This window comes from Condylura cristata, unplaced genomic scaffold (assembly GCF_000260355.1).
Source record: "Condylura cristata isolate star-nosed mole 26May11 unplaced genomic scaffold, ConCri1.0 scaffold00022, whole genome shotgun sequence".
Lineage (NCBI taxonomy): Eukaryota > Metazoa > Chordata > Mammalia > Eulipotyphla > Talpidae > Condylura > Condylura cristata.
In genome coordinates, this window is record NW_004567123.1 from 5,795,386 (window position 1) to 5,809,381 (window position 13,996).

Here is a 13,996-nt window from a genome sequence, read left to right on the forward strand (position 1 = left end):
GGGCGGGTCAGGAGAGGTCTGCCTCGCCATATGGGTCTTCTCCAGGGCAGGCGGGGATCGAACTCATGCAAAAGTGGCTTTAGCTTCTCAGTGCTGTGCTTTAACCCGCTGCGCCACCAGGGAGGGCCTCTATGCATATATTTTAAAAAACTGACTCAAATATTTGTTCAAAGCATTAATCACAACAGCCAAATAATGGGAACAACACAAATTTGACAGAGGAATAAACAATATGCATACAGTGGAAAATTATTTGGCCCTAAAAAGGGAACGAAATTATAATACAATACTTCTCATAGATGAACTCTACAGACATTCTGCTAAGTGAATAAGACAGACACAAAAGGACAAATGTATTTAAATAAGTTATTTAGAGTAGTCAAATTCATCCAACAGAAAGCCAAATTACTGGTTACCAGAGTTAAGAGTAGAGGGTGAATTGGGGAGTTAGTGTTTAATGGGCTGATTATCAGTTTAGGAAGATGAAAAAGTTCCTGAGATGGATATTAGTGAGGGTGCACAAGACAAAATGTCCTTAATGCTAACTTAACTGTACACTCAAAAATAAACATTATTAAAGCATAAGTTTTATCTTATGCTTCTTTTACCACAATTAAAAATAAAACTGTATGATATACACAAACTCAGGGATACATTTCCATGGTATGTGTAAATATGGGTAAACATTTTACTAAGTTTGGAAGAAAACACATAGAAGTTATTAATGGTGTAAACTCTGAGAATGATTTCTGGTGAAAATATTCTTAGTGAAATATTTGAAGAATATTGATTTTACGTATTACATTTAACAAAAATTAATACAAAATGTTTCATGGGCTGCTGAGAAAAATAAAACAGAAAAAAAAATGTTTCTTTAAAAATGGTTTGTTAACCAAGAATATTTTAAAAACAAACACTTCTAAATGGGCACTCTCAGGTTAATACTGCTTACATGACATTTAAAGAATAGCAAGGCCGGGCCCTCCCTAGTGGCGCAGGGGGTTAAATCACAGCACCAAGAAGCGAAAGTCACTTCAGCACGAGTTCGATCCCTGCCCCGAAAGTGACCCACAGGGTGCGGCAGACCTCTCCCTCGCCTGCCCGCTGCTCCTCTCACCAGTGTACTTCATAAGTTGGCCTGTTCCGCTCCCCACTCTGTCTCTGGTGAATCCTCTCACTGCCCCTGCACCACTGGCCTGTACTCCAGTTCTGTATGCATAAATAAATATTTAAAAAAAAAAAAGAATAGCAAGGCCACTCTCTGCCCTCCTGTGACTACAGTTGTTTCTTCTCATAAACCTTTTCTCTTTGCATAGCAGCAGCTCTTTCTGCTTGCTTGTGTCTGTGCAAGCTGCTTCTTCTCTCCTTTTCCTAATAAATCTGTCCTTTCAAAAAGTAAAATAATAGTAATAGTACTACTCTAATAATAATTACAGTAAGAGACTCTTCCCAGGAGACAACAAAGGAGGCAAAGATACAACATGAAACAAACAAAGAATCCACAAAGCATAAAGAAAGATCATATCTGGATTTGGAAATAAAATTTTATAGAAATTGTACTTATCCCCTGAAGGTTTCATGACCCAACAATGACACCAACAGTTATTAACAGCCTTTACCCCTCCTGCAATCAAACAATGCTCCCATTCCTGGACAGAGCTACTGCTCAGGGGATATTGTGGGGGTAATGTGTTCCTGACTGACAGCAGGAGGGGAAAATAGAAACAAGGCCGCAAAGTTAGCTCTTTCCATTACATGGAAATTGAGGCTTCCAGGCTTTACTTTCATGATTAAAAATAGAAAGAAATTGACTTCACATTTTATGGAAAGTAGTCAAAGGAATACATTTTATGTGAAGAATCTTCACAGAAGTGCTATTCTTTTGTGTTTCATATTGACAAAAATAACTAAGATGATGGAACAAGGCAAGTAGAAAGTGGTTATTATAAGACTCGACCTGCTACTGTTGCAGGGTTCATGGACATCCGGCACAATAGCCTCCTCCAGCTCTGGAGGTCCACTCCACCGCTGGAACATCCTTCTGATAATCACTTCCCGTAATTTCCAAGATCAGTGAACATCAAAAAACATGCTTTTCCAAAAATAAATCATTCCAGACATTTAGATTTAGAAATTGTCCCAACAATGTAAGATTCATTATAAACATTTCTTTGGGCTTTTTACAATTTTTTTTTATAATTAAAATTTTCTGCATTGGGGAAAAGTTGGACAATAGTGAGATATCTCTGGCTTCTTGTCCCAAAGAAGGGAATCTGAATCACTGATTTTTTTTTAATATTTATTTATTTATACATACAGAACTGGGATACAGGCCAGAGGTACGGGGCGGTGACAGGATTCACCAGAGACAGAGTGGGGAGCAGAACAGGAAGATTGACGAAGTACACTGCTCAGGGGAGCAGCGGGCGGGTCAGGAGAGGTCTGCCACGCCACATGGATCACTTCTGGGGCAGGCGAGAATCAAACTCATGCTGCAGTGGCTTTAGCTTCTTAGTGCTGTGCTTTAACCCACTGCGCCACCAGGGAGGGCCCCTGAATCACTGATGTTTTTAACCCCATCAAAACAAAGTTCTGTGTCCAGACTGTGACCAAGGGTCACACAGAATGAAAGGTAAGCATCACACCCTTTGATGTCTATATGTGTAAGCTCATCCTAGAAACGCATACCATAGAAATGTCTTCACCATGCTGGCATAAGAGGAAGAACAGGGCCTTTCTTGTAATGATGTGTGGGAGATGAGACTGCAATGTATTCTAATGTTCAACCCACAATATAAAAGAACTCAAGGAGTCATTTATTTAAAAAAAAAAAAAGTTCACTGTGGAAGTTATAACAGAGTAGTTAAGTGTCCCCAAGGCATATCCAAATTCTCTATATCTCTCATCTACCTATTGCAAAGCTCCTTACTGTCCCTTTCCCGAGCTGTACATCTCCCTTACCCCAGTCTATAATATTCCACTTTCAGTCATTTCTATAAATACAGATGTCCACACATTCTAGAAACTCTCCAGTTTACTGCTACTAAAATCCAAACTCCTGACCCTGGTCATAAGATCTCACAGCATCAGATCTAGGTCATGGATCTGTTCTCATTTCATACCCTCTCCTGGCCACCCTTCAGATGCAGCCACACTGGCTTTCCTTCTCCTGGTCAGCAGGGCCCTATCTATCTAGCCCTGATAGCTAGCTAGATAGGTAGATAGACAGATAGATAAACAGACAGACAGATAGATAGAATGTGCCCTTCTATCTAACACATTCTTTATATGGCTAGCACCCTCCTACCTCAGTTTCTTGACTAACCACTTGCACATAAAGTGGTTCCCACCCCAACAAAATTCTCTAAATCTCTTCCAGTTTGATTCTTTGTATAATCAAAATTTTAAATTATACTTGTTTTTGTGCATTTCCCACTAGAATGCAAACTCCATGATGGTACAAAATTAGCGCATAAGTGCTATACTGATATATAGAACATCAGAGGGCAGGCACCACATACACAACTATTAAATGGGCTGGTGACACTGTGGTGAATAGATGTGTGGGTGGTTGGGGGATGGATGGATGGATGGATGGATGGACACATGGATTAAAGGATAAATGGGTAACTGAACAAGCAAACCGGAAAACAAATGAGCCTGGGCTAAAGTTAGTGCATTAACCACTATAAAATCAGTTCCACAATATGCAGTGGATTTAAAATCAGAGTCACCTGCATACCACTGAGGCAATAAGCATTAGGAATTAAGCATTACCTGAAATGAACCTCAAAAGTTGGGGGAGATAGCAGCAGATGGAGACAGAGGAGGAGTTCATTTCAGGAAAAATAAATAGAAATACAAAGGGGGAAAAAATAACATGTATTCAAGAAACAAGCAGAAGACTAGTTCTACAACTCAATGTGAAAAGCTTTTTTTTTCCTTATGAACAACTAATACATCATAACCTTAAAGTCCCACATAAATTTAACTATAAATGATTAGCCAACTGCTCATAAAACCTATGTGTTCATGCATTTCATTAAATTTTAATTCTTCAAGTAAAGGCTTAAATGTCAATTATACTGGGTTGTTTTTTTTTTTTTTTTTACCAGTCCCATCAATAAGTCAACCAATAAGTCAGCCCGTGTTTGATACCCAAAATTCAAGAGAGCTATAAACTTTTTCAATGAAAAATCTTCAAAGGTAACATCATTTCAAGTTCATCTAGCCATTAGGCAATCTCAGTCTACATATTGGGTTCAACTCTCTTAAGAAACAAGAAATTCCACTAGCACATGCTTCAACGGCATTAGACAGAGGTGTCTGCCATCAGTCACTGATGTACTGAGTTTTGAGTTGTTGTTGTTCCACCAGCTTTCCCCTCACACACGTGTAATTGGGTCCAGGCACCCTGCTCTGGGAGTATTTTCATCAGTTGTGTGTATCTGGGGTGGGAGGTAGAGGGGGGCTGTAGCATGGCTAGGGAACGGAGGGGGCCTGGATGCAAAAGTCTCATATGTGACCTCAGTTATCAAGCCATCTTACTTCCTGGCAGCTACAGCACTACAGGTTGTAAAGTATCTTTAGGCATCTCATCTGGGGCAGTTGGGATAGAAGTTGGATGGTCCACAAGCGGATAAAAATGGCAAAGTCTAATTCCCTCTGCTCCTGTAGTTTTCCAAAGTCAGTTAATTAGGAGCTAAGAAAGACCTGCCTTCCACATCCAGACACACCAAGAGCTCTAGTTCAGAAATCCTGGGGGACCCATATTCTGTATTTTAATATGCACCCCTCAGTGGCCTGAAGCTGGTAATCTTTAGACAGTCCTCTGAGGGACTGCTACCGACCCTGCGTGGCTTTGGTGGAAAGAAAATATGTAATCCCTGCAAAAACAGCCCTCAGCCTGCCCATGACATCACTTCTTTGGGGCCTTCTGAGAATCTGATGAAAGTCCAGGACCTGGAACACATAACCACATATGAAAGAACAAGCCTAATCCAGTTCCTAAAAGCCCACTTGACCCAATTCAAACCCTACTAACACTACCCTTACCTTTTCTTAGAGACTAACCAGGTTGTAGAAAATAAATCCTTCATCAGTCAGATTTTATTTAAATTATAGTATGTCAGCAAAATATCTGTGTAGATAAGTGTTTTATCTATTGAACAGTCTTTTTTAAAAAAAATTATAGGAAAAGCTGTCTCTTTTTCATTTTTATCATTTCCAGACCATTCTCTTATTTGAACAAGGCTTTCTACAAAATGCCACTGACTGGCCAAACATCTTCATACACTTACCCCAGACTATGAAGCTCCTAATAAATTAGCTAAAATGCTAGGAGTTCTCAATTAAAATCTAGAGTCTGTATAGTTAAATAATTGTGCTCAATGTATAAATCCATGGAAAGATAAACTTTACCTCTCACCCTTAGGCACAAAAAGATGCTGTTAATTTTTGGCAGGTCAAGACAGCTAGATAAGGAGTCAATTTTTTTAACACATGAATGAATTAGATTAGATGATTAAAATAACTAAGAATCTGCCCAAAATACATACACAGGAACAAAGTCCTTCAACTTTAAACACACTAACCCATTGGTGCCCTGAGAGAGCTGTTTAAAGCAAAACAGATGTTTTGTTCTAGTTGGAGATTAAAAATGTTTTATGTGTCAAAGGTAGATGAGGAGATCACAACTTTTCATTTACTAGCTATATTCAAATAGCAGGGAACAAACTTTTCATTTTTGCAATTTCAGTAACACATGCTATGGATTTAAAAAGGTAAAATGAAGGTCAATTGAGCAATCAATCAATGAATGGCTCCCCAGGCAGAGATAGTTCCACATCGCTAAGAAAGGCTTCTTTCTCATTCTACACTACAATCTACAAGTCTATAACAGCTGTAATTCTACAGTACAATGTAGGACAACCATCTATATGGAAACATTAAAATGCTGAAATAAAAGCAATTTCTTGCAGTTCCCCTACTAGAAAGAAGCCAGCCTGTTTAGAAACATCAAGGTTGCCAACCTTTCACACCAGCCAGATGCATACCCCTGGCAGGGCGTGCCTTACCCCACCCTGATGGGATATCATACAGATTCTGGTTGTTGATGAGCAGAAAGCAAGGCTGAGAGAGGTCAGGAGTCCTGCAACCTCCATATCAAACCTCTCCCAGAGGTCTCCACTGCTCTCTCAGACTGAAAGGATCAGAAAACCAGGGGTCATTCCTGTAGTCCCAGATGCCAGCCCTGCTCTGCTGGGAAGCCTTTTGTGCAGCAGGCAAGGCAGGGAGACTCAGGGTCATGACAGCATGACAAAGATGAACAAAACAACGACATAATGCTATAATTTAGAAGCTCTTGCTAAGTTCCTACTTATGTTTTTATAACACTTTAGCTTAAACAAAGCAGGAGTGTCAATGTTTGTTAAATAAATCAGTATGACAAAATAAACAAATGCTTGGAATAAATGACAAGATCTAGGTACCATTTTGGTGAGTAGACTTGGTAGCACATTCTTGTGACAAGTCATCTTGAGCCTGGTTTGGGCCAGGCAAAAACTGAAGTTGAAGCCAACAAAATTAGGGGACTAGCATCTGGAGTTAAAGCCTAAATGGATGAGAAAGGGAATACATACATTTAATTAAAGTTCTGTGAAGGATTGCAAACCACGGACATAAACATACTACTTTCTTACATTCAGAATCCTTCTCGTTAGATTTGTCTCTCAAGCTGAAATGAGCAGTAAGTGCTGGCTCATCTTGTCACCCTGTTTTGCAACGGTCCCAAGCTGAGCAGGTTCAGCTTCAGTTTTCACAGACAAAAAGATAATTTTGGAGGCTTTGGTAGATTTTTACAAGCCTTTAGTGCTGAATCAGGACACAGACCAAACCAGCTTCCTCTCTCAGTACTTCTCTGACTGTCTCCTCTCCCTGTCCTCCTGCCATAGAGTGATGCAGGCCTTATATCCCCTCTCCCCTTAGCACAAGGACCCCCTAATTATATATGTGCATGCCCTGTGCTCTCTGGGCCCAAGTGTGCATAATTACAGATGCAGCTGCAAGACCCCAGGTGCCAATCATAGATGCTGGAGATAGGGTATAAAGAGCCTGATAACTTATTTACCCCATACCTCAGATGGGGTCCTGGTCTGTCTGCCATTTCACATTCTAGATTCCACAATACTGAAAAGCAACCCCTGCCATTGGACATACCAAAAATTGAAACTGGATGGACCCATCCCCCAACATTTCTTTCAGAACCCACAGAAGCCATAATCGTCTCAATTGAGACATGCCAAGGTTTTCAGGCAATGGGATGGGTGTTTGCTGTTAAGTATAAGTAAATAAATATAAGGAGAAAATTTTAGGTGAAGCAATATTCAGAGAATAATATTCAGAGATAATATTCAGAGAAGCATAAAATTGAAAGCTTTAGCATAATTTTTCACTGGTCAACTCATCCCAGCAGCTTGTTAGTTAATAGACAAACTAATTCAAATTAGGTATTTGAAAGTTTATTTTCTTATTTCCTTCAAACATTTCCATTTAGTAACTTTTCTTTTTCATTCTCTGGAATGAGGTTTTCAATCACTAAACAACTGAGAATGTTATAGGGTAGCCCATATATATAATGAACAACACTACCATGAATCAGGAGGGTTCTGGGTTCCATGGAAAAGCCCCTCAATTACAAAATACCCCTGACCAGAAAAAAACCCATGTGTTCTCCCACACTTCTCCATGTGAGACCCAGGCACTCAAGCCCCACAAAGGGAAAAGCAGTTAAGATTAAAACAAGAGCAAGAATAAGTTTCTATCACCAAGAATGGCTAACTAGAGTGCTGAAATCTCCCAGTAGTTAGCCACCCACAAAAGAACTCACACTCTAACAATCTTCTCTACACAATAATTACGGTGTTCCTTCCTACCAGAATCATGTTCTTCCACAAAAAAATGCAACAGAAGAAACAGCTTCTGCCTGGAGGCTCTGCTTCTGTTTCCACAGCCTACTCCCTTTGGCAGTAATGTCCTTCAGAGCAAGACATAATGCTCTTCTTCCACCTTCTCCCTTCTCACGCCCTGGGGCCCACACAGCTGCTTAGAGACACACTGGGCATGCTGCCGAGGCAGCAATAAGGAAACCTGCAGAGGCCACCGGGGCTAGTTCCCAAAGCAGAGAGCTACTTCAGGCAGGCAAACTGCTAGTTCCTTTACCAGTCTAGCCTTTGCCAGCAGAGGCTTCTATCACCCACCAACAGAGAACTAGGACTCTTAAAATAAAAATTACCTGGTGCAACGGGCTAAAGCACCGCATTATGAAGCTCTCAGAAGCCACTGCAGCACGAGTTTGATCCCCAGCCAGGGAGCTGACCCACATGGTACGGCAGACCTCTCCTGACCCACCCACTCTCTGCTCGCCTTAGCAGTGTACTTCAGTGCATCTGCCTATTCTGCTCCCCACTCTGTCTCTGCTGAATCCTCTCACCACCACACCTCTGGCTTGTACCCCAGTTCTGTAAGCATAAACAAATAAATCTTTAAAAAATTACCTCTATTTTAATTACAAGTTTGGAAACAACTGCAAATGTTGCCTTCTCTCTACATCCTCGCAGGTCAGCTAACACCCACAGTCCTCAGGAAGGCCTGTCCAGCTCAGCAGCCACAGTAGTCTCACTGGCCTTCTCGGCACTCAGAACACACATGGCCATTCACAGAAACATTATTCCAAAGCACAATACACACCTGGGCTCAGCTCCTAGGGCACCACAGTGAGAAAACTCAATGAACTTGAGCCTAAAGGTGGTGTGGGTGGGTGAGGAACAAGGAAACAAGCAAATAATATGTTAAGTAAGTGTGAGGCTGCTGAGTGCTGTGAAATAATCGTCAAAAACACGACAGAGTGTCCGGCAGGGGCTTACCAAGGACAGAGGGGCTCAGAGGAGATGATCTCGCGGAGAAGACACTGACACTGGGGTCAAAGCCCAGAGACAGGAAAGAGCTCAGCCTGGTCTCGGTGGAGAGAAAGTGCGAGTAGTGAAGCGTGAGGGGCAGATGGCTGCTGAGCAAGCTGGGGAGAGCCAGAGAAGCCTGAGCATTCAGCAGTGGTAACTGGCAGGAGGGAACTCGGATTCTAACAGAAATGAGCTCGAAGGCACTGAAGGGTTTTAAGGAGGCCATAAAGTGACGGTCTTCTGACGTCATCTAAGGACCATATACTGTTCTTTGTCACTAAACAGTCACGAACCTTCCAGGTTTATATCGCCCTAAATCTACCCAGGAAGGCAGGGAATGGGCGACGGCCCCTCTTCCTCATAGTGCCCAGAACAATGCTGCATATTCAAAAGATACTTACTGTCTATATATACAGACAGGTACACACAGCACACAATCACAAACACTGTTCATTTGTTCAGATGGTAGAAAGAATTTATATTTTAAAATTTGCTAAAAGAACCTCTCTATACTGTGAACCATTTTCACTATTAGATTATAATTGCAAAGAAAATGCTTAGAATTTATATTTTGATTATAGAAATGAATGTTTATCTATCTATAAAAAGGATCTGGTTGCAGTGTTCCTACCAACAAAAAGCAAATACATTAGCTATTTGACCGAAGAAAAAAACCCTTCTTGCTGGGGAGAAAAGGCAGCTATGGGCCACAGGCAAAGGCCAGCACCCACTGAAACGAGGGTCCTTCCATGCCTACTTGTCGCCACCTACTGGAAGACAAGATCTGTGCACTGTTCTAGGGGTCTGAGTCCTCTAGGGTCAGCTGACTAGCTTAAATAACTGAAATTAAACATAGGACAATTCATGTATTTGAACCAAAAGTTTCTAAAAGATTCAGAAATAACTAAAAGACTTTTCAAATAGTAGTATTAGCAAGGCTAGGTAGAAGTTAAATGCCTATCTATTTATGTTTTAAAGAAGGAAGTATTGGCTACTTTTAAAGAAGGAAGTATTCCTTCCTTTTAAAGAAGGAAGGTTAAGGATCCTAAAGATGTTATTTATATATTATTATGTTACCACTTCTTGAAAAATGTTTAGAACAAAATTCTAAAGGTTTTTCCAAATAGAGTTAAAGTAGAATAAGTCAAAACTACAGAATACTAATCAAATAAAACCAATGGGGGCCCTCCCTGGTGGTGCAGCGGGTTAAAGCACAGCACTGAGAATCTAAAGCCACTTCTGCATGAGTTCGATCCCCACCTGCCCCAGAGGTGACCACCTGGCGTGGCAGACCTCTCCTGACCCGCCCACTGCTCCCCTCAGCAGTGTACTTCGTCGATCTGCCTGTTCTGCTCCCCACTCTGTCTCTGGTGAAGCCTCTCGCCACCACTGAGCCTCTGGCCTGTACCCCAGTTCTGTATGCACAAATAAATAAATCTTTAAAAAAAAAAAAAAAACCAATGGGAGCAGCCAAAAGTGAGAGGAAACCTGGGAGAGACGTGTCTGGGAAAGCAAGGTTCAAGTTAGTTCAGACCCTTGAATGCCTCCCAAATGCAGACAGACAGGTGGGCAACCACGGCAAGAGTTGCTGAGAGGTCAAGGAAGGTGACTTAAAGCCATGGCAGTGCCGGGCACCCTGGTAAGAACGTCTACAGATCACAATGCATGCAGGAGCCAGCAAGATGTAGGGAAACGGGGTTAGTTCTCACGTGGAGACTTTGAAAAATATTTAAAAGCCCACAGGAATGCTATAGAGTGAAACAGAAAGAGTGACTTAACAAGAGGACAGAAGACAGCAGAGACTGCTGAGAAGAAGACCACTCCTGTACCTGCTCCCCTGGGTCTCAGCAGATTAAGTGGGCTCATTAATTACAGAGAAGAGGGGAGTGGAGGAGAAGGGGGCTCCATTGGCCCACATTAGCCTGACCCACTGGTGTCTGTAGGGTCACACAGGGCCACCCATTCAGCTGTGCCCCATCCTTGGTTTAATGTCCTGCTGTCACTATCTTAAAATCTTAGTAATTTTTGAACAGGGAACTCTTCATATGAATTTTCACTCAATTTCACAAATTATATAGCCAGTCCTGGCCTAGGAGAAAGTACTGATCTCAACACCAGGAAGGACACGTCTACTCCTGCGGTGAGAAGAGAAAAGGGAAAGAAAGCCAACACCATCCAATGACTTTTGCTCTGTGAAGCAGAAAGAAAGTTGTCGGCTATGAAAAAGCCAGAAAGCAGACGAGGCGAGATGCTAGAACTCCATATAGGGTGAAGAAACCTGGAAGATTCCACATTAACTGAGCAGAGTTAACAACAGCTGTAATAAGACAAGTCAACAGCTCAAAACTCCTTCCATGATGCACTAGGAAGGACTACTTGTTACTTATGTTAAAAGCATAATCTCAGTGTAATCATACAAAGTCTAAGTTGAATAATATTCTACAGAACAGCACACCAGTACTCCTGAAAAATGTCCAAGTCATGAAGACAAGAAAACCGTGGAGGAATTATTACAGCCTGGGAGATTAAGGGGAAATGACAATTAGGTGCAAAATGGGATCCCAGATGATCCTGAAATGGTGAAAGGATAGTAGGAAAATAACTAATGAAATCTGAATAACTTTTATAGTGTAGTTATCAGTATTGTTCGCAATATTAGTTGCAATGTTTTGATCACTATGCTATGATTATATAAAATAAGAAATGCAAGGGATGCTGTTAAGGAACACATGGAAATTCTGATTCTTTTTTTTTTTTTTTTTCACTTTTCTGAGGCTCAAATTACTTCAAAATAAAAGGCTTAGATTTGTCATAAGAACTTTTCATTTGAATTTTTTTTTTTTTTTTTCAAAATGTTATCCATCATTCCAGGAGCCTCAGTTACCATCTTTGAAAGTCTACCACTACCGAGTCAGACATGTTCCAGCTTCTCTGTAAATCCAAAGAATTGGTAACAAAAAGGAAGGTTAGGTTCCCCTTAAAAATCCTGACTTTGAACAGGTCATGGAGTTTTAAATTTATGGAGTGCTTCCCAATGTCTATTGTCTCATTCACTGCACAGCATTCTAGTGAGGGAGAGAGGCAAGAACAGTAATGACCCTTAAGTTGCCACTCCTGTACCTGCTCCCCTGTGTCTCAGCGGATTAAGTGGGTGCATTAATTATAATCTAAAAGTGAGAACTGTGCATGTGCTAAGACTGTCACTGATTTCCTTTCTCTATTTTTCCCCTCACCACCCTCTCCTGTCCCTTTCTTAATTAAAATTTTTGCTTAAAGTTTATAGAGTTGGCAGCAAACACAGTCAGACACTGCTTTAGAAAAAAATAAGGATTTACTAAGAACCGAAAGTGGTACATCTGAAAAAAAAAAACCACCACTCCAAGCAACAGCCAGTGCAGGGCCTGCAAAGAGCTGTGCGGCTACTCTGCTGCCACCCAGCGGCACATGAGAGCAAAGGCACCTTTCCCGCCAACAGGAGCCCAAACGAAGAACAGGAGACTCTTCATAGCACATTTTTTCAAAGTCAAGACAAGGCAAAGGTGACTCCTGTCCCAAACTGCAGCAACACTAAAGAGATGCATTCTTGGAAAAGAATGCATTGAAATAAATACCAGGTACTGCCAATGAAGTATTTTCTGCTCCTCAGAACAAGCATTGCCCCAAAGACTAAACCACGCCAAGCGTTGTTTCCCGCACAAACACGACACGTAACTCTGGGATTACCTGCTTCGGGTCAGAGGTAGCAGCACCAGGAGCCGGGGACTCCAGTTCTATGGTCACAGGCCCATCGTTCTGAATGTGGACTTGCATGTAGGCACCAAACTTGCCATCTGAAAGAAGTCACAAAAGATCAGTCACAAAAGATGGAGACCCAGATTCCCATCTAAAAAGCACTTGTGTGTCAAAGCAGAGAGCGGGAGTAGGACCAGACCACCCAGTTCACGTTGTGGGGGAAAAAAAGCCCTAAAACTCTAGAATTCCACTTTAGGAGGTCAACTGAGAGAAAACATTCAAGCGTCATCTCTCTGACACTTAATTCTCAACAGAAAACAGAAAACACCCATTAACATAGCATATCTTGAAAACATAAAGTGATCTTTAAGAAGTAACCTGCAATAAGGACTATTATTATGATATCATTTATATCACCAGTTACATAATTATTATTGCCCAAAACAAGTTAGTTAATAACTAAAATAGAAACACACACACACACACACACACATATGTAGCTAGATAAATGTTAAAAAATAATCATGGACATTGGAGGCCCTCCCTGGTGGCACAGAGGGTTAAAGCACAGCATTAAGAAGCGTCATAAGCCACTTCCACATGAGTTCAATCCCCACCTGCCCCGAAGTGACCACAGGGCGCGGCAGACCTCTCCTGACCCGCCCGCTGCTCCCCTCAGGCAGAACAGTCGATCTGCCTGTTCTGCTCCCCTCTGTCTCTGGTGAATCCTCTCACCCTCTGCATCTCTGACCTGTACCCCAGTTCTGTATGAATAAATAAATAAATCTTTAAAATAATAATAATAATCATGGACAAGAGAGATGACTGCAAACATGGGTTAGTAGCAACACTCATATGGAAGAAAAGCAGTAAGTGTTAAGAGCTGAGTAAGAATGGAAGCAAATGTGGCCAACTGGGTAGCAAGTACACTAGTATCTATTTTCTATATCTTTCATAATTTAAATTTTAAAACAAATTAATTAGAGGAAAAGTAGTAGTATTAGTAGTATTAGTAGTAGTAGTAGTAGTAGAGGAAAGGAACCTTTAGCCATTCCCCAGCAAATGGTCTCCTACACCGCCCTATAACTGGCTCACAGGCACACACACACAGGTGAGGTGAGAGGACCTGCTTCTGAAGCCCAAGAGTAGAGAACACAGCTTGCTCCTCACAGAACAGGCCTACCCAGAACTGGGCGCCCAGTGCTAGGAATCATTCATTCCCTCCCCCACCCCACATTGCCCCCAACTGCAGCAAAGCCACAGAGCCAGGGGGATGTATTGTCAAACTAGCATGGCTGACCCAGGGG

General features: G+C 41.6%; 1 protein-coding gene across 1 annotated transcript in view; it reads right to left on the reverse strand.

The window, feature by feature from the left end:
- DTD1 (D-tyrosyl-tRNA deacylase 1) overlaps positions 1 to 13,996 on the reverse strand; it is a 138,685-nt gene that overhangs the window by 97,948 nt on the left and 26,741 nt on the right. The window contains exon 4 of the mRNA XM_004687144.2: positions 12,681 to 12,787. Coding sequence (XP_004687201.1) covers positions 12,681 to 12,787 — 107 coding nt within the window. The remainder of the gene's footprint in view (positions 1 to 12,680; positions 12,788 to 13,996) is intronic.